The sequence below is a fragment of the Cydia fagiglandana genome, chromosome 23 (assembly GCF_963556715.1).
Source record: "Cydia fagiglandana chromosome 23, ilCydFagi1.1, whole genome shotgun sequence".
Lineage (NCBI taxonomy): Eukaryota > Metazoa > Arthropoda > Insecta > Lepidoptera > Tortricidae > Cydia > Cydia fagiglandana.
The window spans coordinates 7,693,165-7,720,679 of record NC_085954.1 but is presented as its reverse complement, the minus strand read 5'-3'; the positions used below and the strand labels follow the sequence as shown (position 1 = coordinate 7,720,679).

Genomic DNA, 27,515 nt, shown 5'->3' with positions numbered 1-27,515 from the left:
TACTTACTAATGTGCTTTCAAAAGTTTGAATTTATTTATATATGTTTTATGATGAACTAAAATTTTATTAATTTTACGTAAATTCTCAGATAATGGTGCTCATGTAACATATTGTTTTTGCGCGGCCCGCCCTTATTCAAGATGGACAGTCAATATATCCAAAAGGTGTCCATATTTGGGTTTTTTTAGGGTGAATTCCAAAAAATGTAGCACATACTAATTGAGTACCTGTAATTAGTTTTAAGTTAATTGATTGCATTACGAAAAGTAAGCAGTTTTTTAAAGGTAAGTATGATGACGTATGCTCTAAACTTATATGTGTATTAAATAAGTACAATACAATTTATGTGATTATTTTTCGTAACACAATAAAATTAAGACAGGCCGTGTAGCCAACCTGCCAATCGCTAACGATAGAAACGCAACTGTCACTGTTGCACTTATAAGGATGAGTGATAGAGAGACACAAAGCGTTTTGTTATCGAAGCGATAGCGATTGTCACCTTGGTGAGGCCGGCTGGTCCTTTTAACTACGTACAGTCGACGTCAAAGAGATCTTTACGACTAACGTTACAAAAAAATATTTACACGACTTTATTGTCATAGCATTTAGGTCGTGTAAACATTTTTTTGTTACTTTGGCTGTAAATTTCTCTTTGACGTCGACTGTACACATTTTATACAATTCACCCGTAAGAAATGTTAATATTATTTTAGCTCCCGACGCAAAAAGAGGGGTGTTATAACCTCCTGAGGCCCAACAGTATAAATGAAAAATCCATAATTTGCCACTGAAATTTGAACCTATAGTGTAGAAAATAGAGTTGATTTTGCGTTGTTGGAATATTGAACGAAACAAATGAAAAGCGACTCTGTTTCAAAATAGGATTTAAACATCGAACCGAGGAGGTACTATAATTCGTTTTTTTTAGCATTAGAAATAAGGTAAACAATCTTGATGTGTCTTTTAATTGAGAAACACATTTTAAAAATAAGTAATGGCAAATATGCAAAAATTATAAATCTAACACGATCATTTATATTCTTCTGCTTTCATAAGTAATAGTTTTTGATTTTTAACCTTTTGGCCGCCGGACCTAGTCCGCAAAGACGCTCACTCACACGCCAGAGTAAATTTTAAGTAAACAAGTAATAAAAAGTTTAGGGATTGCAAATTGTGATATCGATATTTACAATTTATGGTAAAAATCTTCTCAATTTGGCTTTGTTCTTAACCAACTTTAATTTATTTCGAGAATGCCAAAAATTAACATATTTTTTACACACGACAATGTTAAAAATAAAGGTCTTTATCATTAAAAACAACCACTAAACAATATCGATTTATGACGTAATATCACCGCACTAGGCTCTACGAGAAGTCTTGTATACATGACAACGGCGCGCATGGACTGCCCGCAGTGCAGACCGACAAGGACCGTTTCCGCGCGGATTAAGTAATAATAGTCTCTAGGTCAACGGCGTAAGCGCTTGTCGGTACGTAAACTTTATAAGCGTTAGGTTAGAGCCGCGCATCGTGTGTCGATAATATAAATGTACCGGAACTGCATTGGGGAAAATGACACGTGGGTTGAATTGTCAATGAGTGAAGAACAATAATATTGGAAAAGGGTGGGGATCAGAAATGTTCGGGAATGCATGTTTCACATTCGACATGTTCCTTAGAAGAGCTTGTCAGTTCCCGTATTACACCCCTACCATAATAATTTTTCGTCAATTTCAAATACATAACATTCTCATAGATAGGCGACACTGACTAGTCCGAGCGTCCGCCTGTAGGTACCATTCTTGTGCGAAGCGGTCACTGCAGGGTATCACTCCCCACTACACTATCATCTCAAAATGAATCATTTGTTCTGCAAATAGACCACAAGGACAGATTTACTTATCTGACTCTACTATGGACAGCTGAACAAGTTCCCTGAACTCCAGCTATAGTTATGCCTGTCTCTCTCTCGTTTAACGTATTCTAGTTACTAGTTATCACCAATTGGCATTTAACAGGTGTTCAAATGCTTAAATAAAACCAGATTGGCCACTTGATGTTTATTTTGAATATTCTCTAGAGATGCGCCGGATATTCGGTTACTATCCGGTATCCGGCCTATCAGGCCTGTATTTTAATATCCGGCCGGATACCGGATAGTGCCCTATTATCCGGCCGGATACCGGACAGTACCATTGCTTGATTTCGGAGTAAAAAAATTGGATTTAAGAAACAGTCATGGTCATAATCGTACTTATTTATTATTTTAAAACAATTTAGAGATTCCACTGACTTGCACCCGCACTCATTTCGAACCTAGAAATGTGTCCGCGCGAACGTTCACTTAGAAACAGGTTAAAACTGCAGAATGCGCACCTGAAAAACCGAAATGTAGGTGCAGCTCCGCTGTCCTAATATTCGGCGACCGGATACCGGATATTCGGCCGATGGTCCGGTATCCGGCCAAACAACTATCCGTTGCATCTCTAATATTCTCATATCGAGTTAACATTCCCATCCCTAGCTGTCTTGTATACAAGACAACGGCGACGAGGAACATGAAAAACGTTGAAAACTGGAGCAATTTTTTTGATTGCCTTATTATAAAAGAATGGATTTATTTATCTGCTTTGAATGCAATTATTTTAAAAATCAAAGACCTAAAACATTAACACGAGTGTAAAAAATGCTACAATTGATGTTTTTTCACATTTACCGAGCGGTTGAATTTGTGTCTTGTATACAAGACAGCGGCGCCAGTGTATCGTTCTATCGTTGTCTTGTATACATGCCAACGGCGGTCAAAGGGTTAAAGAGCGTTTTTCAATTAATAGACATGTCAAGATCGCTTACCTTGCAAGTTCTTTCTAATGCTAAAAAAACGAACTATAGGTATAAGTAGGATCTCGGGCCTTAGGCTGGGCGAGTAACTATAAATATCGCCGTGTCTCTTTTATTTACACGGGAGTGCTTATCTTTTGTTCGTGTTTATAGCCGATAGCTCATAGCTTACTAGCTCGCGGTGGGACCAGTGCCTTAGGAGGATAAGTTTGACCGCTATGTGTGTGTCTGCCTGTGGCAGCGTAGCTCTTAAACGGACAACCAATTTGATGCTTTCTGTTTTATTTTAAAACACGTTAACTAGCGGTGACTGGACTACAGTATACTTGTATAAATCTAGTATTAACAACATGGAGATGAGTTAACAGTATCGTACGATGCCTTTGACAACGCGATGGGCTCTGCTAGCCTCGATCCGCGTTCGCCGCGCACCACGGCATCTGAAAGGTTAAATGTATTTTAATGTACTATTATATAATGACAGAAGGGGTGAGATAATTGATATGATTTAGGTATATACACGGTGTAACATGAGGAAACCGAATAACTCTAACCGCGCATTTTTGAGGTCAAAAAAAGGAAAAAATGTAATATGAGTTTAGGTCAATTTCGCCAAAAAAGAATTTTTTTTGTTTTGTTTTTTCAATTTTTTTAATGCATTTGTACATAAAAAATAAATGTTATTGGTAAACTTGTCACTTAAAATTGATTTTTAACTTTTTTTCTTCGTAAAACGTACTTTTTGCAAAGTGTTACTTGTCACTTTTTGACATCTATCAATAAGGATATTTAGACTACGTCCCATAGCAGCAACATCACCCTCAAAAAGGCCTCTTACACTATGTAACAATAAAAACTGTTTTTTTTTTTAAGTAATATTATCTCTGAAACTAGGCGAATTTCAAAAAAAGTTTATAGGACATTTTTGTCTCTAAATATGATCAGGAATACGCTGTTAAAATTATTCGATTTCCTCATGTTACACCGTGTATTTAAATACAGGCACTAGGTATTTTCAGGTCAGAGCTTTTGGGCGGTCAAATACGAACTGGTTTATTCATCGATCTGTAAGTAGAGTGAACAATATGGGGTGGTGACGTCACACAATCACAGGGCGGCTGTCACCGTACACGGCGGGAAGAAGTCGACAACGGGAGATATTCTACTGAAGAAATTTAAACTTTAAATTAAATTACATAAGGGGTCATCCATTAATTACATCACACGTTTAGGGGGAGGGAGGGGGTCAAGAAAATGTGACATATTGTGACATGGGGGAGGGGGGAGACACAAACTTTGTGACGTCACTTTAACTTCATCAGTAACCGAAAATTTACTTGAATTATTTTATTCGCTGTACATTTAAATAACAAGTTTTTAAAACGATAATCATTTTTGTTCGTTTAATTTTCTTTCCGAAGCAGTTTTGGGTTATAAAATTACTAATAATTACATCGTCAAAAATATTAATAATACTCAGGTACTTACTTAATTCGATTTGGCGATTTCGTAGAAAAAATGTGACGTCACACTAGGGGGGAGGGGTTTGCCAAATGTGACCAAGTGTGACAAGGAGGGGGGGAGGGGTCAAAAAACCTAGAAATTCGTGTGACGTAATTAATGGATGACCCCTAAGGTCCAAATTTCTTCATTTTTCCCGTCAGATATCAACTTCTTCCCGCCGTGTAAGTAACATAAGCTACCCAAGTCACTAACTCCACGCAGACGAAGTCACGGGCAGTAGCTAGGGTTATAAAATTAGTGAGTATAGACTGTATAGATTACTTAACTACAAAAGAAAACCGGGCAAGTGCGAGTCGGACTCGCGCACGAAGGGTTCCGTACCATAATGCAAAAAAAACAAAAAAGCAAAAAAAAAACGGTCACCCATCCAAGTACTGACCACTCCCGACGTTGCTTAACTTTGGTCAAAAATCACGTTTGTTGTATGGGAGCCCCATTGAAATCTTTATTTTATTCTGTTTTTAGTATTTGTTGCTATAGCGGCAACAGAAATACATCATCTGTGAAAATTTCAACTGTCTAGCTATCACGGTTCGTGAGATACAGCCTGGTGACAGACGGACGGACGGACGGACGGACAGTGAAGTCTTAGTAATTCGTTTTACCCGTTTTACCCTTTGGGTACGGAACCCTAAAAACAATGGTTTTCTGTTCTACTTGGAACAAGTTAACGTTTGACATTCCATATTTGCAGGCATCAAATTCGAGGTCCGTTTTTTTAGACTTTACTCTTCTATACTTAATCATAATCAATATCTGCGGCCCGTTTCGTTTGAAGTCCCTTTCTAACAAAAGCTGTCAAAAAGCGACATCCGCTTGTATTACAAGTTACAAGCTTTTGAGAAACGGGCCCTTGCCTGGCAGCTGTTTATCGGTGGATTACTACAGGAGCATAGTATGTATGTATGTATTTACTTTATTGTACATAGAAATATAAACACGAGAAACACAGTTACAGAGTCAATTAAATACAACAAAGGCGAACTTATCCCTGAATGGGATCTCTTCCAGTTAACCTTTGAGGAAATGAGTAGGACAGAAGTAACGATAGTATTAGTACTCACGTGCTATTGCGGCGTGTTGGGCGAGGAGGAACGCGAATGCGCGGCCAGGGAGTGCTGCAGGGCGGCCGGCGTCAGCCACTCTCTGTGGGATAACATTGTCATTATAGGCTAGATTCAAGGTCTCCAAACCCCGGCCCGCGTTCGAATCCGGCCCGCCGACACCCAAAGCGTCCGGCCCGCGGGAGCCAAGCTCCAGGGGTTCAGCCCTAACAGCAGCAACCAGATTCAGACATGAGTAACGCGACCTGCATACTGTATACAGCCTAGATAGGTGCGACGACGAGTGAAGCGAGGAGGAGTGTGTTAGATGAACCGTGACCAAAACAGTGTGCCGTAACCGACCCCCTGATAATCCCTGTCACGGGCACATCTGGGCGCACTTTTGGGCTTCAGAGGTTTTTTATTTATTTATTTTCTATTTTCAAAATAACTCGATTTACAGATTTTTCTAAAAATACAAAAACCGGAAAAGTGCGAGTCAGACTCGCCCACCGATATTACCGTAGTTTTCAGTATTTGATGTTATAGCGGCAACAGAAATACAGCCTGGTGACAGGTAGACGGACAGTGGGGTGTTAGTAATAGGGTCCCGTTTTTACCCTTTGTGTACGGAACCCTAAAAAGGAAAAAAATAAGATTTCACATACTTGGGTAGACACCGCTGCAGGAAAGGAACGCACGAGCTGACATACGCCAGTCGGTTCACCCACGCCGGGATCGGTTTGTCGCAGAGCGCCTGCAAATTAACAATTTATTTTCAAATTTCGAAATTGCGTACAGTGTTCTCACTTTTCTCTAGAATTACTCAATAATAATCACTTAAAATGTTGTTGTACACTTAAAGAAACTCACAAAGTATTGAAATCAACCAAACAACCGCTGAAAATATAATTTCTAATAAGATTTTCACCAATAATCGCGGTAACGAACGGTTCACCTCAAAACATCTGACATTACGATGTCTAAATTTTCTATGGATTTGATGTTTGTCTATTTACATGAAAAGACATGTAAGGATGAATACACTGTAAAACATATACACGGTGTAACATGAGTAAACAGAATAATTTTAACAGCGTATTCCTGATCATATTTAGAGACAAAAATGTCCTATAAACTTTTTTGATATTCGCCTAGTTTCAGAGATAATATTAATTAAAAAAAAAAAGTTTTTATTGTTACATAGTGTAAAAGGCCTTTTTGATGGTGATGTTGCTGCTATGGGACGTAGTCTAAATATCCTTATTGATAGATGTCAAAAAGGGACAAGTAACACTTTGCAAAAAGTAGGTTCCACGAAAAAAAAATGTAAAAATCAATTTTAAGTGACAAGTTCACCAATAATATTTATTTTGTATGTACAAATACATTCAAAAAATTGAAAAAACAAAACAAAAAAAATTTTTTTGTGACGGAATTGACCTAAACTCATATTACATTTTTTACCTCAGAAATGCGTGGTTAAAATTATTCGGATTCCTCATGTTACACCGTGTATTATTCTTATAATAAATCCTGTACGTAATTGAGGTAATTAATACTTACCAAACAGAACGCCGATGTGAAGTGATTACAATTGTTGTTCATGAGGTGGTATCTGAAAGAAAAATATTATTTTTACAATAATTTAAACATAGTAACTTCGTATACTCGTCTTAAATAAAATAATATTTGTAAGATGTCAAATACTTATTGTACAGACGCCATCAGATATATCGGAGCGGCCATGGTGCTCACAAATATCTAAACACGTTTCTATATTGTCAAGGCGTTAGAGTGCGTGTTCATAATTTCAGATATTTTTGAGAACCTCGGATTTTATATACATACTCGTACATATTATTGGAAAAATCTGACACTAAAATATTCTTCAAAAAATACTTACAATCTCTGTAATTTGGTCAAGCAGTTTGTTTAATTTACGAGTAACAATACAAAAATAAAGTGATTCTAATGTACATGCAATAAAATAAGTTTTGGGCAAAATTTTCATTTTTGGTACAAGCTTTTATCGCCGTCTGTACTTTTCTTTCCACAGGCAACTAATACTCATCGAGACAATTCTAAAAACCCCAAACACAATTATGTTTCGTTGTTTTATCACGGAGTTCCTATGGCCACCTCCGGTCTCCATCATCAGATCAGCTCGATGACACCATAATATTGCATTGTCACCCGACTTACGTATGTATACAAAATTTCAGCTCAATCGGAAACCAGGAACTGGATCAAATTTAACTTGCCAGATTTGATTACACACAGACAGACAACGGTCAGGTGAAACTAAATAAAAGCTTGTAAATAAATCAGTATTTTTTTGTAATTTTCAGTATAGGGTTGTATTCCATCTGTCCAACGTGCATTGATCAAAGAAATTAGATGATTTGATCAAATTTTCTACTAACACCGACATATGATCAAATATTACGAATGCCATTTCAAAATGGCTACGCAAAAAGTATAAAAACTTGGACCAAGATATTGGATAAGTGCAATCGATCTTATAAAAGAAATTTGTTCAAATATTGGACACAGAAATTGGACAGGTGGAATACCACCTTATAGAACAGTATAGTAATAAAATGTACTTTTTCTACTCCCGTACTTTTATTTGTCATTTAAGGGGTCGTGCACACACCTTTAAAACCCTACCTTATAGTTGTCAAGACAAGTCTTTAGTCTATTCCCCAAAAAAGAATTTGTGCATACATGCAGCATCTTTTTGGCAATTTTACGATACTTCGTGTAATGACCACTTAAAAAATATTTAACGAAATACAGTGTTGCCAACCTTATTTTAAATGTCATCTCTGACAAATAAGTGAACCATAGACATGATTTTTTTTTAATTTCCTTCATTCTTTTGCCGCCCGTACCCTCCATTAATGCTACTTCTTGAAATAAAAAGATTTGTTTAATTTTCAATTTTATTTCAAAGTGGTTGGTCGTAGAAAAAAGTATTGTATGCAACGTTGTTTAATGCTACTTCTTGAAATAAAAAGATTTGTTTAATTTTCAATTTTATTTCAAAGTGGTTGGTCGTAGAAAAAAGTATTGTATGCAACGTTGTTTAACTGAGTCAAAAAATACTCGTGGCGTCTTTTTACTTACACACGCCACTCGCCTTTTTGGGGTTCCGTACCCAAAGGGTAAAACGGGACCCTATTACTAAGAGTTCGCTGTCCGTCCGTCCGTCCGTCCGTCTGTCTGTCACCAGGCTGTATCTCACGAACCGTGATAGCGAGACAGTTGAAATTTTCACAGATGATGTATTTCTGTTGCCGCTATAACAACAAATACTAAAAACAGAATAAAATAAAGATTTAAATGGGGCTCCCATACAACAAACGTGATTTTTGACCAAAGTTAAGCAACGTCGGGAGTGGTCAGTACTTGGATGGGTGACCGTTTTTTATTTGCTTTTTTTTGTTTTTTTTTTTTGCATTATGGTACGGAACCCTTCGTGCGCGAGTCCAACTCGCACTTGCCCGGTTTTTTGACCTCTCTTAAACAACGGTTGCATAAAATACTATAATAAAACTAGTATTCTTACCTGTCACCTCGAAATTGTTTCCCTAATTCCGCCACAAGTCGTCTGACTTCTTCTTCGCTGAAACTTGTATATCCTATGTGCACACTTTGCCTGAAAATATAAAATAAATATCTAGATATATTTTTTAAATATGAAGTATGAAAATAAATCAAGTATTAACTTGCACGTTTTGTGTCTTGCGTAACGTATACAGCAGGCGTATTATGGATGGCTTTATACACGTGATAAAATAACTGTCACTTTTTAACACCGCGGGATAGAAAGTGACGGACACCGTTTTATCTCGCTGTCACGTAGACAAAAACGACCATAATATCCGTGCAGGACGAATTTTTAAAATGGGGAGTTTTGTCGTTAACTGTAGATTTTTTCCTAATTCTGATGCCAATTATCGTTAATTAAAAAAGTTAGGGTACGTCTGCTAAAACCATTTTGGTCTAGTTGTACGGAATCAGGCAATTCTGATTCTGCTCTCAGAACCCATAAACCATCATTTATTGCGAGATGGGATACGTAGTATTTTTCTGTAATGAGCGGTAAATATCTTTGATGCGCGCGTTTTTTAAACTTTTTAGACCTGAAACGGTGTTACGAGATAATTGGGCTCTTTATATCACCGGCACCCTGTGGTAACACTATGTTACGCGCTGTTGCACTGCATGTTACACGCACTGTTTCTGTGTTGCGCGCTCTGTAATCACCGGAACCGGAACTGCTTGCCGAGCTCCCTTTCGTCGCGCGGCGATATCTCGAACACGCCGGTGAAGGCGTAAGGGTGCCCGCCGACGCCCATTCTGAACCGTGCACTAAGTACTGTTGCAACCTGTGTTGCACTGCATGTTACACGGTCTATCTCTATGTGTTGCGCGCTCTGTACTCACCGGAACCGGAACTGTTCGCCGAGCTCCCTCTCGTCGCGCGGCGAGATTTCGAACACGCCGGTGAAGGCGTAAGGGTGCCTGCCGTACGCCCAATCTGAACCGTGCACTAAGTACTGTTGCAACCTGCGTTGCACTGCATGTTACACGGTCTATCACTATGTGTTGCGCGCTCTGTACTCACCGGAACCGGAACTGTTCGCCGAGCTCCCTCTCGTCGCGCGGCGAGATTTCGAACACGCCGGTGAAGGCGTAAGGGTGCCCGCCGTACGCCCATTCTGAACCGTGCACTAGTAGTACTAGTACTGTTGCAACCTGCGTTGCACTGCATGTTACATGCTCTATCTCTATGTGTTGCGCGCTCTGTACTCACCGGAACCGGAACTGTTCGCCGAGTTCCCTCTCGTCCCGCGGCGATATCTCGAACACGCCGGTGAAGGCGTAAGGGTGCCCGCCGTACGCCCATTCTGAACCGTGCACTTGGACTCCACTGTGGAATACTCCCACCCCAGCACCAGCTGTGTACCTGTGCATTTTAATGTAAATAAATAAATATTATGGGACAAATCGCTAACAATTCATGAGTTGAGTATCATAAGAACGCATACACCTGTTATTTGAAGTTGAACTATAAAAAGTAAGAGACCCTACGCTAGCATCTTCCAGCGTCTTTCCATAGAGTTGACTAGACAACAGGCTCGACGCAATGGTGGGGCAACTGCACAGCGACGCCATTTTCCCTAATGCTGACTAGACTAGACACCGACGTTCAAAAGACGCTTGCCAGTTGGTCCAATACATGTCGTACACTTTCAGTACTACGGCGGTCTGCCCGGGCCGCGGCGCCTGCTGCTCCGCGCGCCGCGACAGCAGCGACATGCACGACGGGAACATCGGGCAGTCCGCACAACGATCTCGGAAACCGTCCGATTGTACCGCGACTGTGTGTTATACGTGACAGAGATAGCACTACCGATGTAAAGTACTTACCAGTTGGTCCAATACATGTCGTACACATTCAGTACTACGGCGGTCTGCCCGGGCCGCGGCGCCTGCTGCTCCGCGCGCCGCGACAGCAGCGACATGCACGACGGGAACATCAGGCACAGTCCGCACAACGATCTCGGAAACAGTCCGATTGTACCGTGACAGTGTGTTATACGTGACAGAGATAGCACTACTGATGTAAAGTACTTACCAGTTGGTCCAATACATGTCGTACACATTCAGTACTACGGCGGTCTGCCCGGGCCGCGGCGCCTGCTGCTCCGCGCGCCGCGACAGCAGCGACATGCACGACGGGAACATCAGGCACAGTCCGCACAACGATCTCGGAAACAGTCCGATTGTACCGCGACAGTGTGTTATACGTGACAGAGATAGCACTACTGATGTAAAGTACTTACCAGTTGGTCCAATACATGTCGTACACATTCAGAACTACGGCGGTCTGCCCGGGCCGCGGCGCCTGCTGCTCCGCGCGCCGCGACAGCAGCGACATGCACGACGGGAACATCGGGCACAGTCCGCACAACTGCAACGGAAAATGAAGTTATGATCCCATGCCTCAATAACCTTCGATCTGAATCCCTTTGGTTTTTTTAGACAATGTTTAAAATAATCATAAAAAAATAAGTATTCGTTTCTTTCAAAATTCGGTAGACAAAAATGGAGGTAAAAGATCCGATAGCCGTTTGCCTTATAATTTTATATGCAGTTCACAAGTAGGAGATATGATTCATAACTTATCAAAAATCAATAAAAACCTCGGGTACTGTCAAAATATTTGACACACTTTTATTGCTGACTTTACTTCTCATTTGCATGTTAGTATTGTTAATGTCTCTTTCTATGGTCTATTCCGTTTCTAAGTAATGTCACGAATAATACAAATATGTATTCCGATATGATGATGTACGCAGTGTACAGTAAGTTTGAAGCCTAAGGGGTACCAATGCCTAACCTCGTTGACATGAGTGAATATAAGCGTGCATAATGTGTGAGTTGTGGAGTTTTATTTTTTTTATAAGTTTCTAAAGCTTTTTTGCATTGTATTGGAATCTTGTAGTAAAAGTTTTTCAACTTGTGACCTATACTGTCGCCTCGTAAAATAGTGCTGAACTGTCAAAAAAAACCCAGTAGGTATTCCTCGTTAACAACGTTAGCACTTAGAACACTCTTTTTTGCTCGTAACAAGTTAAAAAGAAAATGAGCGGCTACCGCGAAAACCGAAATTCGCAAATTGCGGGGATCTTACTCTTTTACTCCAATGAAAGCGCAATTAGTGACAAAAATCCCCGCAATTAGGATTGTTCATTTTTTTTAGACCCCCATTTTTATTTTATTTTCTGAAAATATAGGTTAATTTAAGATACCAATTTGAATGATTTAGTAATTCGTGGCTCGGTTGAATATTTATAATTTATTGAAAATATGAGATACGACTTCTCGTAAATTACATGTCGTCGGCTGATTAGGATAATGCACAAGCAACAACAAGCATTAAAAAAATAGTTGTCATTGTCAATTGATTGTAATGTCACCTGTCGACAATGTCAGTGTCACGTGTTTCTATAAATAACAATCGTCTGGAATGGAAAACTCGTTTATTTTGAATCATTAATTTCAAAATACCTACGCTATAAATTTGAGAAAGCTGATTCCAGAAATCTGCCTAAGTTATATAATATAACTTAGTTTTATTGGAGTATGTATCCATATAGCATCCAACTCCAACCATAACTTGGCTGAAATCAAGGGAGCAAAAATACAAATGTAAGTTACCTACATCATATATATTTTAACTGATTCGATTTGTAAGAAGATTGGATTCATAAAATCGTTACAAGCGTCCATTGCTAAAGGTAGCTTAGCACCCAGTGGGTGCTTCCTACCGGCTTGTCACCATTGTTTGGATATTGTATTACATACTTATACTACTATATTAGGAACATGCCAATTTTGCTAATTATATCCTATTATTTCAGGTCATCGTGATTCCTATTTAGATACAGCTGTGAAACATGTAACTGCACTTGGGCCCAGAACAAAGTTGAGCATTTTGTATTGAAACGAACGTCATATTAATTATTAATCGTCGTAATACTTTACGACCGTAAATAATGCCTGGGAACAGAGTAAATAACAAACCATACACTTCTCTTCTGGATGGTCAACAAGAAGCCATCATTGTCAGATGCTCGTGCAGAACATGATAAACATACATTTAATGTAAAGTTACTATTTTTTTTGGAAACATATATAACATATTTCCCAAATTAATAAAAAAGTAGGTAAACAAAAACATGTTTTATTATTCACAACTCTTTATTAAGTCTTGTCCACCATGATATCAGCAGCTTGAATTGAACTGCAACATGTACCTGGAAATTAGAAATTATATCTTTTTAAAGCAGTTTCAGGCTGAAATTTGAGTATGGCTATGTATTCTTGTATATTCCTTCTTTCTAGTAGGCACCATCTCTGTTTAACGGTTTGCCTTTAGATACTCTGGCTACATTACCACAGAAAATAAATAGATACCACGACCCTACCAATAAAGTGAGCTTTTAAATACTTAATTGTAGTAAATTAATATTAATTTTATACTTACATCAACGTGATTCTCACAGCAATACTGTGTGTAACACGTGAAGTAGGTAGGTATTCCAAGTTTAATTCACGGCACCATCTTTCACGTCGTAGGTCTTCGTGGATTCGAACTATTATTTTTGTGAATCATTCCCACACATAGGAACAAGGTTTTTGGTTATTTAGCAATGAAATCTACTGTTTAGGTATTAATTATAAATCAAATTGTAACAAACAAGCGCAGCGGTTTAACTGAAAAAATTTGTTATGACAATCGATGACAATGATAACTTTGACAATACGTGACGAGTGACGGATTTATTTACTATGGTTCGATAACTTTTATTATGCAATGACTTTACATTCAGCCCAGGAGAAGGTCAAACTAAGGTCATAAGGATATTTGTTGAAATATCTTCAATCCTCAATTATTATATCGCAGCTAATGTCGGAAACTGTTTAAAAACCTTATATCTCGAAATGGTTTTCGAAATAGAACATTTGAAAAAAAATGAACAATCCTAATTTGCGAACTTAGATTTTCGCGGTTATAGCCCAGTGGCGTAGCGTGATCCAATCTAGCAGTGGCGAAAACCACCTGTGCTAGGCCCTTTTTAATGTGTTTTCATAAGCTAATAAAAGTTGCTTTGCGTGGCCCCCCTAAGTGCGAAGCCGTGGGCGAAGGCCCCATTCGCCCATGCCTACCTATGCGACTGAATGTACTAAGTAACTCAATTTTTTAGGGTTCCGTACCCAAAGGGTAAAACGGGACCCTATTACTAAGACTTCGCTGTCCGTCCGTCCGTCCGTCCGTCTATCCGTCTGTCTGTCACCAGGCTGTATCTCAAGAACCGTGATAGCTAGACAGTTGAAATTTTCACAGATGATGTATTTCTGTTGCCGCTATAACAACAAATACTAAAAACAGAATAAAATAAAGATTTAAGTGGGGCTCCCATACAGCAAACGTGATTTTTGACCAAAGTTAAGCAACGTCGGGCGTGGTCAGTACTTGGATGGGTGACCGTTTTCTTTTTGCATTTTTTTCCCATTTTTTTTGCTTTATGGTACGGAACCCTTCGTGCGCGAGTCCGACTCGCACTTGCCCGGTTTTTTTAATACTAAATTAAACAACCCCTTAAAGGCGAACTCCCCCCTTTTTATCCCTTATCCCTTTAAGGGATAAGTTAGCCTTTGTACTGCCTATCTGTGCCATATTTTGTGTTTTGTACAATACAGCGTTTATACATACATACAAACTAAAGCTAAAAATTAAAAATACCTATCAAAATTTTGCGCCCTTGGTAAGGTGCCCATCAGGCAGGCAGCGTTCCCGCGCTGGATTGCTATGGCCAATCTTTGCGCGAGAAAGGCGAGGGTCACCTGTGGCCTGCGTTAGGCGTTTGTTGAGCTCCTTGTGGAGCCCCCGAGCCCCCCTACCCCATGCGTGATGGGCACCTTACCAAGGGCGCAAAATTTTGATAGGTATTTTTAATTTTTAGTTCTAGTTTTTAGTTGTAGTTCATTTTACCTATATGTTTATAATAAATCTCTTTTTCTACATACATACTCGTACAAAGACACAAATGTATTTAGGTACCTAACGCCACTCACTGTAAATTAAATACTGTAAAACGTATTGTCTATATGCAGTCATATAGAAACAACGAGTTCAGTGGCCATAACAACGGACCATTGTAATACAAATATTACAAAACCATGAAGTTCTGTGAAACCAGTTCAGCATAATAGATCTAATAAGGAAGAGTAATATTTTTAGTTCAAACGCAGACAAAACTCTGTTATAGAACTTCAAAGATCATTATTTCACGAAGACGCGTGCCTTGACTCGTATTGTCATGTTATTAAAGGTTAGATTTAACAAATCTGCGCGTGATCGTGAATGACACGAACTATGGTAGATTTAGTAGGAAGACTTCCTAATTTTTTATGAACATTGGACACATTTAACACATTTGCAGTACCCTCATAAATCACTGATGAAAATCCGTTCAGTAGTTTTTGTGTTTATCGCGAACATACACACAAACAGACAGACGCGGCGGGCGGCCTTTTTTTATAAGATGTAATTAGTGATATGTATATTGACTTTATTAGTGACGGCTGTTAATTTATTTTATTTTCATAGTCAATCCTTCATTATTAAAGTGTGCCCTTTTTGAAGAGACTGAGTGCATACATTATTTTCCAAGAATCGGCTTTCAGAAGTGCCTGTGTTCGGTAGCGATATTGCAATGTTCCTATTCCTAAAACGAATTTAATACTTGAATTAGATTTATAACGAATGTTTCTGCCAGTTAGTCAGTATACGCGTCAGCGACTGATACGAGTTGATTGCTGGTATCCAGTGGCCAATTAAGATAAAGTTGGACCCGCGGGTCAACTATGGCCAATTGGTTACATCGCGTAGTTGGTGGCCGAGTGCATTTAGAAAGCGGGAATTATAATGTAGTAACAATTCACGGTTAGTTTCACTATACTTATGTCCAAGAGATTTTAGGCTAGAGGAATATTGTCAAAGCAGGCTTGGCTCACTCCGCGATTTCGTCGTTTTGCTATACAGGGAGCCAAAAGTACATCCGTTCCACACCAATTTTGGTGGCTAGCCATAAGCCGCGCGTGGCGCTGTTGCGGCCATACCTGTCCATCGTAACAGACGCGTTTTGTTAGAGAGTGAGTCTTCTGTACCTAGTACTATTATTTATTATGTGGTCAAAGATAATTATGTAGTCTGGACATTTAGAGTACTGCCATGTTTCGACACATATAATTAACACTTTTAGAACGCTTTGATCCTTATTTTCTCACGTATTTTTTCATTTTATATTTTGTTTTATTTTTGATTACACAGTGTGACTATAAATCAGGGTTTCTTAAACTTTTTGGAGCCACGGACCATTTTCACAAATTAAACAATTCCACGGACCCCGGCCAAAAAATATATTTAAATAGTTTCATTATTTTACCAATTATTTATTCTGTGACGAGACCTAAGTAGATAGCTATTTAGGTCTCGTCAAGTTTACTACAAGATTTCCTTCCCACTTTAAGAAACCCTGCTGTAAATGGTTGACGTTGCAAATATTACCACACTATCATTATCAAGGACCTTGTTTCTCTTGCAAAACGCTATAATCTCGTTTCATGACCACGTGAAGTGTCATTATGTCATTATACGTCAATAACTACTTATTTACTTGAGTACCGCTTTTGTTTACAATTGAGAAGTATTTCTTAACCAATTACTGGAAAATAATAATGGTAGTTCAAAAAACGCATTTTCTACATGGTGGCTAAAAAATAACTGCATTCCCATTGCCAGGGAGGTTATATTGAGCAACTTTTGCTATGGGACCAACCCCGAAATCGCGAAATAATATGGCTGTTTCATTCATTTTGGCTGGTCCATTTTCTATGGGAGGGTAGAATTTTTTCGCGTTTTCGGGGTTGGTCCCATGGTAAAAATTGCTCAGTATAATCCGAAAACCTCACTGGCAACGGGAATGCAGATATTTTTTAGCCACTCTGTATATACATAATGTTTACATGCCTTTAATATCGCTCGCTATGCAATATGCATGTGTATTGTCGGTCTGTCTGTTACCTCTTCAGCTCTTCACGCTTTAATCGCTGAACCGATTTAGATGAAATTTGGTATCATCATCATCATCCCTCGCAGTCGAATTCGCTGGCAGAAGCTGTTATTATAATAATGATTCCCGAATGAATAGGTATGTACAGTCATCAGCAATAGTATCTTACACAACTAGGGCCGCAAAAATATGTGACACGTTCTTATTTGGAGCGCAATAAGAGCGCGTCATATATTTTTGCGGCCCTAGTTGTGTAAGATACTATTGCTGATGACTGTACTAGGTAGGTACTCAGTAAGGAATAAGGATTACAAGTTTTTACACTTTTTCGCATTAAAATAATCCTAATAATTTATGCAATGCGTGCATGTCTGGTATTTCGTGAATGAAATTTATTCCATGTTTTTGTATAAATCTTCCAACTTATTCCATAAATTACTGTTGAATAACATTTACTAAAACGGTTGAAGTTCAATAGATTTTCGTCCTTACAACCCTCGTATTAAGTGTTAGCCTTGAATGAAAGCTTAAAACGGGTCAATTCGAACGCGCACCACTTCAAACCGATATTTGAATTATTTTAGAATTATGATATGTCATTTAACTGTCATTTGCGCGGGCGTCTCGCTCGCACTAGACAAGTCAAAGAGAAATAAACGCGTGAATGACCTGACCTGACTGATATGATTCCATTTTTTTAAGTGGAAAAATTACTGCTTTGGGTGAGACTTCAACTCACAGCCTCTGGATTTCAAGAGTTCATGACTCAACCAAGGCAATGGAGAGACGTGGGGGAGACACTTCTGACTTCGGGCGAACTCGGCTCCTTTCGGCTAAGCATTGCTCCGAGCAATTATTACGGATGACACAACATGACGTCCCTTTGCGTGCACGACCACAGATAACTTGATTTTTCACAACCCTAAATAGTCTAAAGCGATATAGAGCCATAAGTTAGAAAGGGATATCATGATTCGACCCTGAATCTCTGTCAAAGTTCGATTTTGTAGGAACTACCTATCCTTTCTGTACGGTAGTACTTTTACTTACCAAGGCAGTAATTTTTCCATTTTAAAATTTAATCTAAGTTGCCACATCCCCATCGCTCGCAGACGTTTTCTGCTTGTTAAAAATTAATTTGATATGATTCCAATATCCTCTACGTCAAACCTTGCCAAGCAAAATGAAATTTTATTATGTCAACACAAAGTTCAAATTAGAATGGAACAGGAGACCTTTTTATAGGTATCTGGGCGGCTAGAGGATATTACTAGTATTCAAATATCAGTTTAACGTCAGGAGCACGTTCGAATGGTCTTGTATTTTATTAAGTTTCAAGGTAAATAAAGTGACATTGGAAATTTCTAAGTTAATTGGAGCGTATGTCCTTGATTTGAAGCAATTATGGAAGACAAAAGACGTAACGGTGATAAAAAATTCTATGGGAAATCGATACCTAGAATCTAATCGTTTTGTAAAATGTTACGTAGAATTTTACCGTTTTGTCGCGTGTGTCTGTTATTGTAAGTGATGCTTTTCAAGATAATTTTATTAATTTATTTTTCACCACACCAGCTCGGAAAGGCTTACTTTGCACTTCAAAACTTTTTTTTTTTGCTTCGTAGGCCACGTCTACGCCTCGGCTAGTCTGTGGCCATGAGTAAACCCATGCATAATTTAAAAAAAAAAAAAAAAAAAAAACTGATAGCAAAGTTGCATTTTATTCACATGTGAGGCAAAGTAATCAAATGCAAATTTTGAGTTGCTTGCTTATGTTTGCTGGTAGAATTGACTTTTAAATGATGATTTTGGATGATAAATATTTAATAACATTCATTTGGTTTGATTTTGTTTGATATTTTACATTTAATATTTGCTTCGGGTTGGTGTGTTGAAAAATTTCGTGTTTCACTCGGGGGCAAATTTTGTTTAACCCTTGTGTTTTGAAACCCTCGCAACGCTCAAGATTCCATTTATCGAACTCGCTACGCTCGTGGTTCAATTTTGGAATCTTTCGCTTTCTCGGGTATCAATATTAGCACGAGCGGTTAACCAACAACTTTGCCCCCTTGTAAAACAAATAACTATTATTTACCCTGAAAAGGCTAGTGAAATATGTTAAAACAAATAACCGGCCAAGACGAGTCGGACTTGCGCACGAAGGGTTCCCTCCCTACCGTGGATGTGGAATAAATAAAAGCCGCAACATATTGCAAATCGCATGCGACTATCTGTGACGGAGAGGCCATTATAAAATATAATATGTAATTAATTAATTATATGAAGCTAATACCTAATAGATAAGGCTAAGGCTACACACCGTTTTATTCTTAGGCGGCACAGTTATATTGATCTTCTTTTTCATTTTAAACCATTCACCCACAAACAATTCCACTCTATCCGACACATCCTCACAACACTGCGACACTGAACTGACTAGAGTAACATTGTAGGCGCCCATTGTATGGTGATCTCCGTCTATTATAGTTCATTTCGTAAGAGATGAAACACGTCTAAGATTCTTTTTAAACATGCAATGAGTAGATTATATTGTATGAAACTAAGCCTTCGAGCAACACAGGGAGTGGAGACAGCATTCTCTTCACCCTCTGCCGAAGCATAGGTACAATTGTACTTTTTTTTTATTTTATTGGGAGGTAAATCCGTCATGGATACCTCCGCACCGCAGGGACAGCGTGGAGGTTATGTCGGACTTTCACCGACTAAAAACCTCCCAGTAGTCCTTCTCAGCGCATTTCGGACGGCTCTGGGATCTCCAGTGAACGCGCCAGTGCCGTCCTAACGCTATGCCTCTTTGAGGGTCCTCTCCTTTTTTTTTTTGGTCGCAGTCCCTAGCTGCGACCGTCTCCGACCCCGAGAACCCCTTTTAGTCGCCTTTTACGACAGGCAGCGGAGACGGTAGCCGTATTCTTACGCCCGGGCTACAGGGCGCAGGTACAATTGTACCTATGGCGGTGCGTGTAGTGACACTAGTGACTCATCCGTACACAAAAAGAGATCGAGGTTTGCAAGATTCGTCTTTGACTTGTGTCATGTTCTACATATGTAGTATGTGACAACTGGTAAAACTTACAGAAAATCGTTTTTTTAAAGCTGCTTTAAAGCTAAAAAAATATGACATTAAGAACAAATTAAATTACTTTCTTTATTTCGGTTTGTAATTATGAGTTATGACTTTGATTGCAACGCTTAATTTACCAATTCAAAGATTTTTAGGGCCTCAAAGTTTAAAGGGGCCCACAGATTACCAGTTCGCCGGACGATAATTATCACCCTGTCAGTTGTTCAGAACTGTCAAATTTTGCTTCTAACTGACAGGCCGATATCGTCCGGCGGACTGGTAATCAGTGGGCCCCTTAATAGTGTCCGATTGATAGCATACTGTCAGATATTATCAACAATAAGAATACAACAAAGCTCAATTATAACTGGTTATAGTTATCAGGCATTTTTTAATCCCTAGTAATCAGGTAAGGTCTTTTTATCAGCAAGTTTAATGACTTGTATGCGAAGCTGTTTGCAGGAGATAGCAGGATTACGAGTGTGACGATTGAAGGCTGTTACGAGGGCATTATTGACGTGCAAACAACGAACCAGAAGAACTTTAGAAGTATGATTAGAGCCCAAAAATTTACCCACGTATATTGTGTCACCAGCGAATCAACTGTACAGTCACCAGCAATAATATGTTAGGCAACAAAGGGCGCAAAAATATGTGACACGATCTTATTTGTAGCGCAATAAGAGCGCGCACCACCATAACCACCACCACCATCACCATACCATAAGGGCACACGGGGCCCGTGCCCAGGTTATTACAACAAGCAAGGTTTATTGTATCTCCGTCTAGGGCTAAAGGGGCCCACTGATTACCAGTCCGCCGGACGATATCGGCCTGTCAGTTAGCAAAATTTGACAGCTCCGAACAACTGACAGGCCGATATCGTCCGGCGAACTGGTAATCTGTGGGCCCCTTTAGCTCAGTAACCCTTAGGTAATACCAGTGGGGAGACACTCCTGATTTCGGGCAAACTCGGCTCCGTTCGGCTCAGCATTGCTCCGAGCAATTATTAGGGTTGACACAACTTGACGTCCCTTTGCGTGCACGACCACATATAAAATAACTACTTAAATTTTGACAACCCTAAATAGTCAAAAGGGATAGTGCCATAAGTTAAAAAGGGATATCATGATTCGACCCTGAATCGCTGTCAAACTTCGGTTTTGTAGGAAGTGTCCTTTTTGTACGGTAGTACTATTGCTTATTCTGTGGTAATACAAGGAACTGCAGTTAACCATGGCATGACGCATGGCTATACAATACGCAGTGCCCGTAAGACTAATCTTTACGAAGTAATAATAAGCCAATGATCGTTGTCAGTTATTTCATTATTCAAACTAACAATCCACCAAAACGAAGAACAGTTAAGTGTAAAAATATGGGTCCACACATCTTACTTAAAAATATGTCCCGCCATAGCTCTTATGCACTGCTGGTGGCTGAACGGAGGATCTACCGGAAGATACTGGGACCCACTCGCGGAGAAGATGGCTCGTGGAGGATACGCAGGAACCAGGAAATCGAAGATCTAGTGGCCGAGCCCAATATAGTAGGACAAACGAAAGCCTCAAGACTCCGATGGCTCGGGCACGTGGTCCGTATGGGTGAAGATCGAGCGGTTTGGAGAGAGTACTCGGGCCGTCCGGATGGTCGACGACCGGTTGGGCGTCCTAGGTATCGCTGGTGCGATGAGGTCGTGAAAAATCGGAACGAGCTTGGTGCCGTCGATTGGACAGAAACGGCGCTAGACAGAGAAGCATGGCGTTCCTTAGTGTCAGAGGCCAAGATCCACTTCGGGTCGCTGCGCCACGGCAGTAAGGTAAGTATAGCTCTTATGTCGGCGAAGTAAGAACTATGTGACATATTTTTGAGTATAAGTTGTATGCGCCCATATTATTACACTTGACTGTACAAGTCAAATAGAGATATGGTTTTAATTCGGAATGTTAGCTTTTTAGGTAAGTACTGTTATTAGTTTCAAGGAGTTTTGAATACTTAATGTACCTTTAACGATCGGTTAACAATCGAAGACTGCGGCTAACTACGAGACAGACCAAAAACAAAATCATGACATGAGTAATACATGACCTGAAAATGTTTTCAAGGTGTTGTACGTATGATGATTGTCAATGCAAACATGTTTGAATTGATTAGAGAGAACAATTAGCTTGATTCATGTGTCCGATATCAGATAAGATGAGCACTGAACAGCTTGGTAAACAGACTGGTCTGTGAATTATAACTTGATTAACCTTTTTTTCGTGTGTATGACCAAAGAGAATAGTGTAAGGAGACGGATTATCAAAGTAAATTATGTAGCCACTGTAAATTTACTGCCATCTTTCGACAGAAGATTAACACTGTTAGAACGCCATTTGACTTTGATCCTTATTCTTTCACTGATATGTATTAATTTATTAAATATTAATATTAACGCCATCTACTCGACTATAGGCCAAAGGTATGGTGTAATGTTTTCGAGCGATGGCGCCATAACCTTCAGCCTATGCTCGAGTAGATGGCGTTAATATTAATATTTGACAAGTTAACACATATCAGTGAAAGAATAAGGATTAAAGTCAAATGACGTTCAAACAGTGTTAATCTTCTGTCGAAAGATGGCAGTAAATGATCTATTGATCTGTATCTACATAATTGACCATGACAGTAACTCTCTACTTCAAATTCTCTTTGGTATGACAATATTGACAATGGTTGAGTAAAGGACAACATTTTCAATACGCCATTTTTTTAATTCAGCTATTTCGCTTTTTTTTAAGGCAAACGAACAGACGAATCGCATTGATTTGAAGTATTAATCGTCGCCCATGGACGCTTGCAATACCAGAGGGGGTTTCAGTCTTTAAAATGGGAGTATGTCCTTTTTTGAAGGTTTGAAGCATTGACGTATATCTCAGGACGGGCCTTAGGACGATTGTGCACTACAATGAATTTTACTGTCCGGCAGTCCGAGTTTTTACGGTCCGATATGGCACGCCATTAAATGTATATAGTAGCTAGTGCACTAGACGTAATTTTACCGTCCGACATTTTACTTTTCCCCATTCCGGACATTTTTTTTCCGGTCCGAGATGACAACTATGAAAAACGTGTTTATGCTTGTGCACTGCGTCTGGAATTAGTATTATTCATGACTTGGCCGGGCGGGTGCGGGCTAGGGGGGGTGTGTGTTTCATGCCACTGCGCCGCACCTGCGAGTAAAAAGACGGACAAGTGCACAAGCCAATCATGCGTATTTTTCATGCCATATCGGACCATGAAAATTCGGACAGCTTTATTGCCAAGTGGAGGCCATTTCGGCATCACACGTTGGCTGCTTTGTTCTATTAACTACTTACTTTTCTATTTCTGTTATTAGTATTGATGTGAAGTTTCATTAAAACTTAATAATGATAAAATGACGTGTTGATACCAATCATACCGCGCGACTGAGAGGTGATTTTTGTAAGATATTTAGGTACTATTAGTATTGATTTGACGTTTCATTAAAACTTAATAATGATAAAATGACGTGTTGATACCAATCATACCGCGCGACTGAGAGGTGATTTTTGTAAGATATTTAGGTACACTCTAGTGTAAAAATATGAGTGTAGACAACTTACTCAAAAATATGTCCCATAGTTCTTAATTCGCTGACATAAGAGCTATGGGACATATTTTTGAGATGATTTGTGCACCCATATTTTTACACTTAACTGTACTGTACAGTCGCCATCAGATATATCGGAGCGGCCAAGGTGCTCACAAATATCTGAACACGCACTCTAACGCCTTGACAATAGAGACGCGTTCAGATATTTGTGAGCACCTTAGCCGCTCCGATATATCTGATGGCGACTGTACCTATATTAAAAACCACCATAATATTTTTTTGTGCAAAACATACAATCCCCAAGTGCAACATTTAAATATGTATAACTTTCACATCCTTGACACACATTTATCTAACATTTACATTTTGCAGAAGCCGGTGCTAATATAATCTAGCACTGCATAAAATAAAAATAAAAAACATCATCCTTTTTTGGTTGGGTTATAATTAAGCTTTTTGCTTAGCTTTGTACAATTTTGTGCTTAATGTACACTTTCAGTGTCGAATAACAGTGTTAGTGTAATTGAAATGTACCTATTTAATATTAAGTTAGGAATGAAAATTAAAATAAATGAAGTGGCAGGCCTACAAGCGGGTCTATCTACACAATATGGCTAAATTAGAAATTCTACAGCTCCAATGTCAGCTTAGTTAGCAACCTTTTTAGGGTTCCGTACCAAAACGGTAAAATGGAACCCATGATGTTTTATAATATTACATTTGGATCAAACCATTGACCTATTATATCCAAGGACTGGCCTTACAGGCACTAAAAATGGTACTAGTTCAGCGGTGTCACTCACCAATTCGAGCCAATCGCTGCCTAACGCAGCTCGTTGCGACCAATCGCGCGCGTGATGCGAACTTATCAACCAATCGCGTTGTAGCGGTGTCACACCGCTGTACTGGCCCCATTCATGCGCCATTCTTATTGCCCGTAAGGCCAGAACTGAGATATTATACGTCAATGGATCTAGCATATGTGTTTTAAATATGGGAGAATTCAATTATATTGTATACAAAATACAAATTTTAAGGATAATTTAGAAGAAATAAGAAGGTTAGTAATATGAAACATTATTTTAATAAAACATCTAAATTAAGGGAAATAATACTTTTGGACATACAAGTAGTAGGTCCCAAAGGACGCTTGATTGACTTTTATGCTTATAATAATAATACTGTATGATTTATGCAAACCATATAAATAGGATCAGGGATGTTAAGATGATGCATTATGTAAATGTGTTGTTCTATACAAAAAACCGGCCAAGTGCGAGTCGGACTCCTGCATGAAGGGTTCTGTACCATAACGCAAAAAAATCATGTTTGTTGTATGGGAGTTGGGAGGCACTTAAATATTTATTTTATTTTGTTTTATATTATTACTAAGACTCCACTCTCTGTCTGTCTGTCACAGGCTGTATCTCATGAACTGTGATAGCTAGACAGTTGAAATTTTGCACAGATGATATATTTCTGTTGCCGCTATAACAACAAATACTAAAAAGTACCGAATGCTCAGTGGGTGAGTCCCAATAGCACTTGTCTGGTTTTTTTTAAAGAATAACACACTTTATTATGAAAATGATACCTAATGAGGTTTGCTAATGTGGTTGACACTGTACAACTGTACAATTTAGTAATTTAGCCACCAATTGATGTTTCTTACTGGCTTGGGCTCCTCAGAGATAGTGGACGAGACAATCAGGGGGTCACTGTCCTTGTCCCCCGGCCTGTCCGAGCCCCGCTCCGAGCCGTTACGGTTGCTACCGTCTCTCTTCATTTCTATACATACTTCTCAACAGCTAATTCTGTCCTACAGGTAGGATTAATGATTAAAAAAATAAGCATGTGAGTTTAAAATATTGTGGGTAGATACTTGATTATTTTAAAAGTAACCTACAAATAAATAATTTACTTTAATATATTTTTATGACAAAATAAAACATACCTCCGTATCACTTTCGTAGATTAAAGAAGTATGCTCCATAGCACTCAAATAATAAAAAATAATAGAAATATCACAGCCATAACAAATTCTCAAGTACGGACATCAGGCACTGGACGGAACACAATCAACATCCTTTTGTAGTGGCTAGTGCGTCGTTAAGTTAGGCAAATCCTATTTGCAGTTTAAAATGCTATTAAATATGAATAGGTGGCTCAAAAAATCATTGTATGCAAATACAGCTCAACCATTACCGAAGATAATGTTTGAAGTCTCATTAACAAGGCACGTGGGGCATATGCGACCTACATTATGAGCTCTAAAACTAATACGAATCTGAAATATGTTAGAATTTTACTTACAACTGTTGGTTGGCCTCTTTTGTATGCAAGTGTATTCCATAGAATATAGCAGCTCCTTCAAATATGTAGCTCCATTGTAGAAGCAGCAGTAACGATGCAGTAAATCGCTTAATTTAAATAATGCACAAGGAATAATAAAACTAATTAAATACAAAAATTCTACGTTTTTTCAATGTGCCTACTACTTTGACAAATTTGACCTGCCAGGATGCCACAGATAAAGATAATTCTTATTTTGAGACAGATGTCATTTCACATAACAAACACACTTTGTTTACCGGTTTACCATGGGTTTACCGGTTGTTCATACTTTTTTGGAACTGGCCTATCCTATTATCCTACAACCGCGAAAATCAAAGTTCGCAAACTTCGCAAATTGCGGACATTTTCCTCTGTCACTCTAATTACGCCTTCATTGGAGTAAAAGAGATAGATCCCCGCAATTTGTGAATTTCGGTTTTCGCGGTAGCCCCCTCGGAGTAATTAACAACGGAGACGCCATGTCTAAAATTTTCGGTACAAAATAGTCTGCCGTTTTTTGCGGGGGAGGGGCACATCAAATGTATAGGTACGTCATGTCAGATAAACGTCAGTCCATACATATGGTTGACATGAGGTTGACCATTGGCCGCCTATTTTCGACAGAGGGGAACGCCTGTTAATGGCGGCTCCATTGTTAATTACTCCGAGGTAGCCCCTCTGTTATTAACACGGATTAAATACCGGAATCACGGAATTAATACCAGCGTTTTACCTACCAATAAAACGCTTATTAAACAACTTACTCATTCGAAGCCTATAATAAATGAGAGTAGCAACACTGATTTCCGAGACTATGTTGGTTGAAGTGCCGTTTTTCAGTACTGGTCACCCTACATTCCCGCCATTTGTTTCCGTTTCAACCCCACCATGGCAGCCATAATGGATTCTCGAATTCAAATCGAGCTTCATTGCGTCTTATTTACACCAGGCAGCGATAGAAATAGGCTTCGAATGAGTAAGTTGTTTAATAAGCGTTTTATTGGTAGGTAAAACGCTGGTATTAACCAACTGTACGTCATTCGAAGCCTATAATAAATGAGACGTGTTTGTTATCGTCTGGTGGGGTTTATTTATGATTTCTAGCCAATGTGATGAAATGATCCTGAAGTTACTTAATATCCCAAGTGATTCCTTGGGCCTATTGGTAAGTATCATGTATGAAAAACAAAATGGCATGAAAAGGTATGCAGTCTTCAGAATCATTATGTTTCACTAGAAAAATAACTGGTAGTAAGTCTTATTTGGTATTATTAGCTGATATTGAACTGAAAGCAATAAAGACAAGTATATAGTTATGTATGTTCACTTACTACCTATTATGATTTATACAAAAGAAACCAAGCTAAGGAAAATCATATGATGCTAGGAAGCTTAGTAAAAGATACTTCTT

The 27,515-nt window shown here is 38.9% G+C and overlaps 1 protein-coding gene across 1 annotated transcript; it reads right to left on the bottom strand.

Annotated features, from left to right (window-relative positions):
* Window positions 1-675: 675 nt before the first annotated feature.
* Window positions 676-26,331, bottom strand: LOC134675944 (deubiquitinase DESI2). The gene is made up of 9 exons (XM_063534289.1): window positions 26,084-26,331; window positions 25,443-25,589; window positions 11,274-11,401; window positions 10,241-10,393; window positions 8,990-9,079; window positions 6,982-7,033; window positions 6,084-6,172; window positions 5,437-5,518; window positions 676-3,288 (listed from the first exon to the last, which is right to left on the bottom strand). Exons 2-8 carry the CDS (start codon window positions 25,554-25,556, stop codon window positions 5,440-5,442), a joined length of 705 nt encoding a protein of 234 aa, XP_063390359.1. The 5' UTR covers window positions 25,557-25,589; window positions 26,084-26,331; the 3' UTR covers window positions 676-3,288; window positions 5,437-5,439.
* Window positions 26,332-27,515: the final 1,184 nt, after the last annotated feature.

Bases quoted from the DNA above. Each gene is read 5' to 3' on its own strand.
- LOC134675944 (XM_063534289.1), bottom strand. From the start codon at position 25,556: ATGAAGAGAGACGGTAGCAACCGTAACGGCTCGGAGCGGGGCTCGGAC. The intron at 11,402-25,442 runs GTAAGAAACATC...TTTCCGTTGCAG, and splicing joins TCTCTGAGGAGCCCAAGCCA to TTGTGCGGACTGTGCCCGAT. The intron at 5,519-6,083 runs GTATGTGAAATC...GTTATCCCACAG, and splicing joins CTGCAGCGGTGTCTACCCAA to AGAGTGGCTGACGCCGGCCG.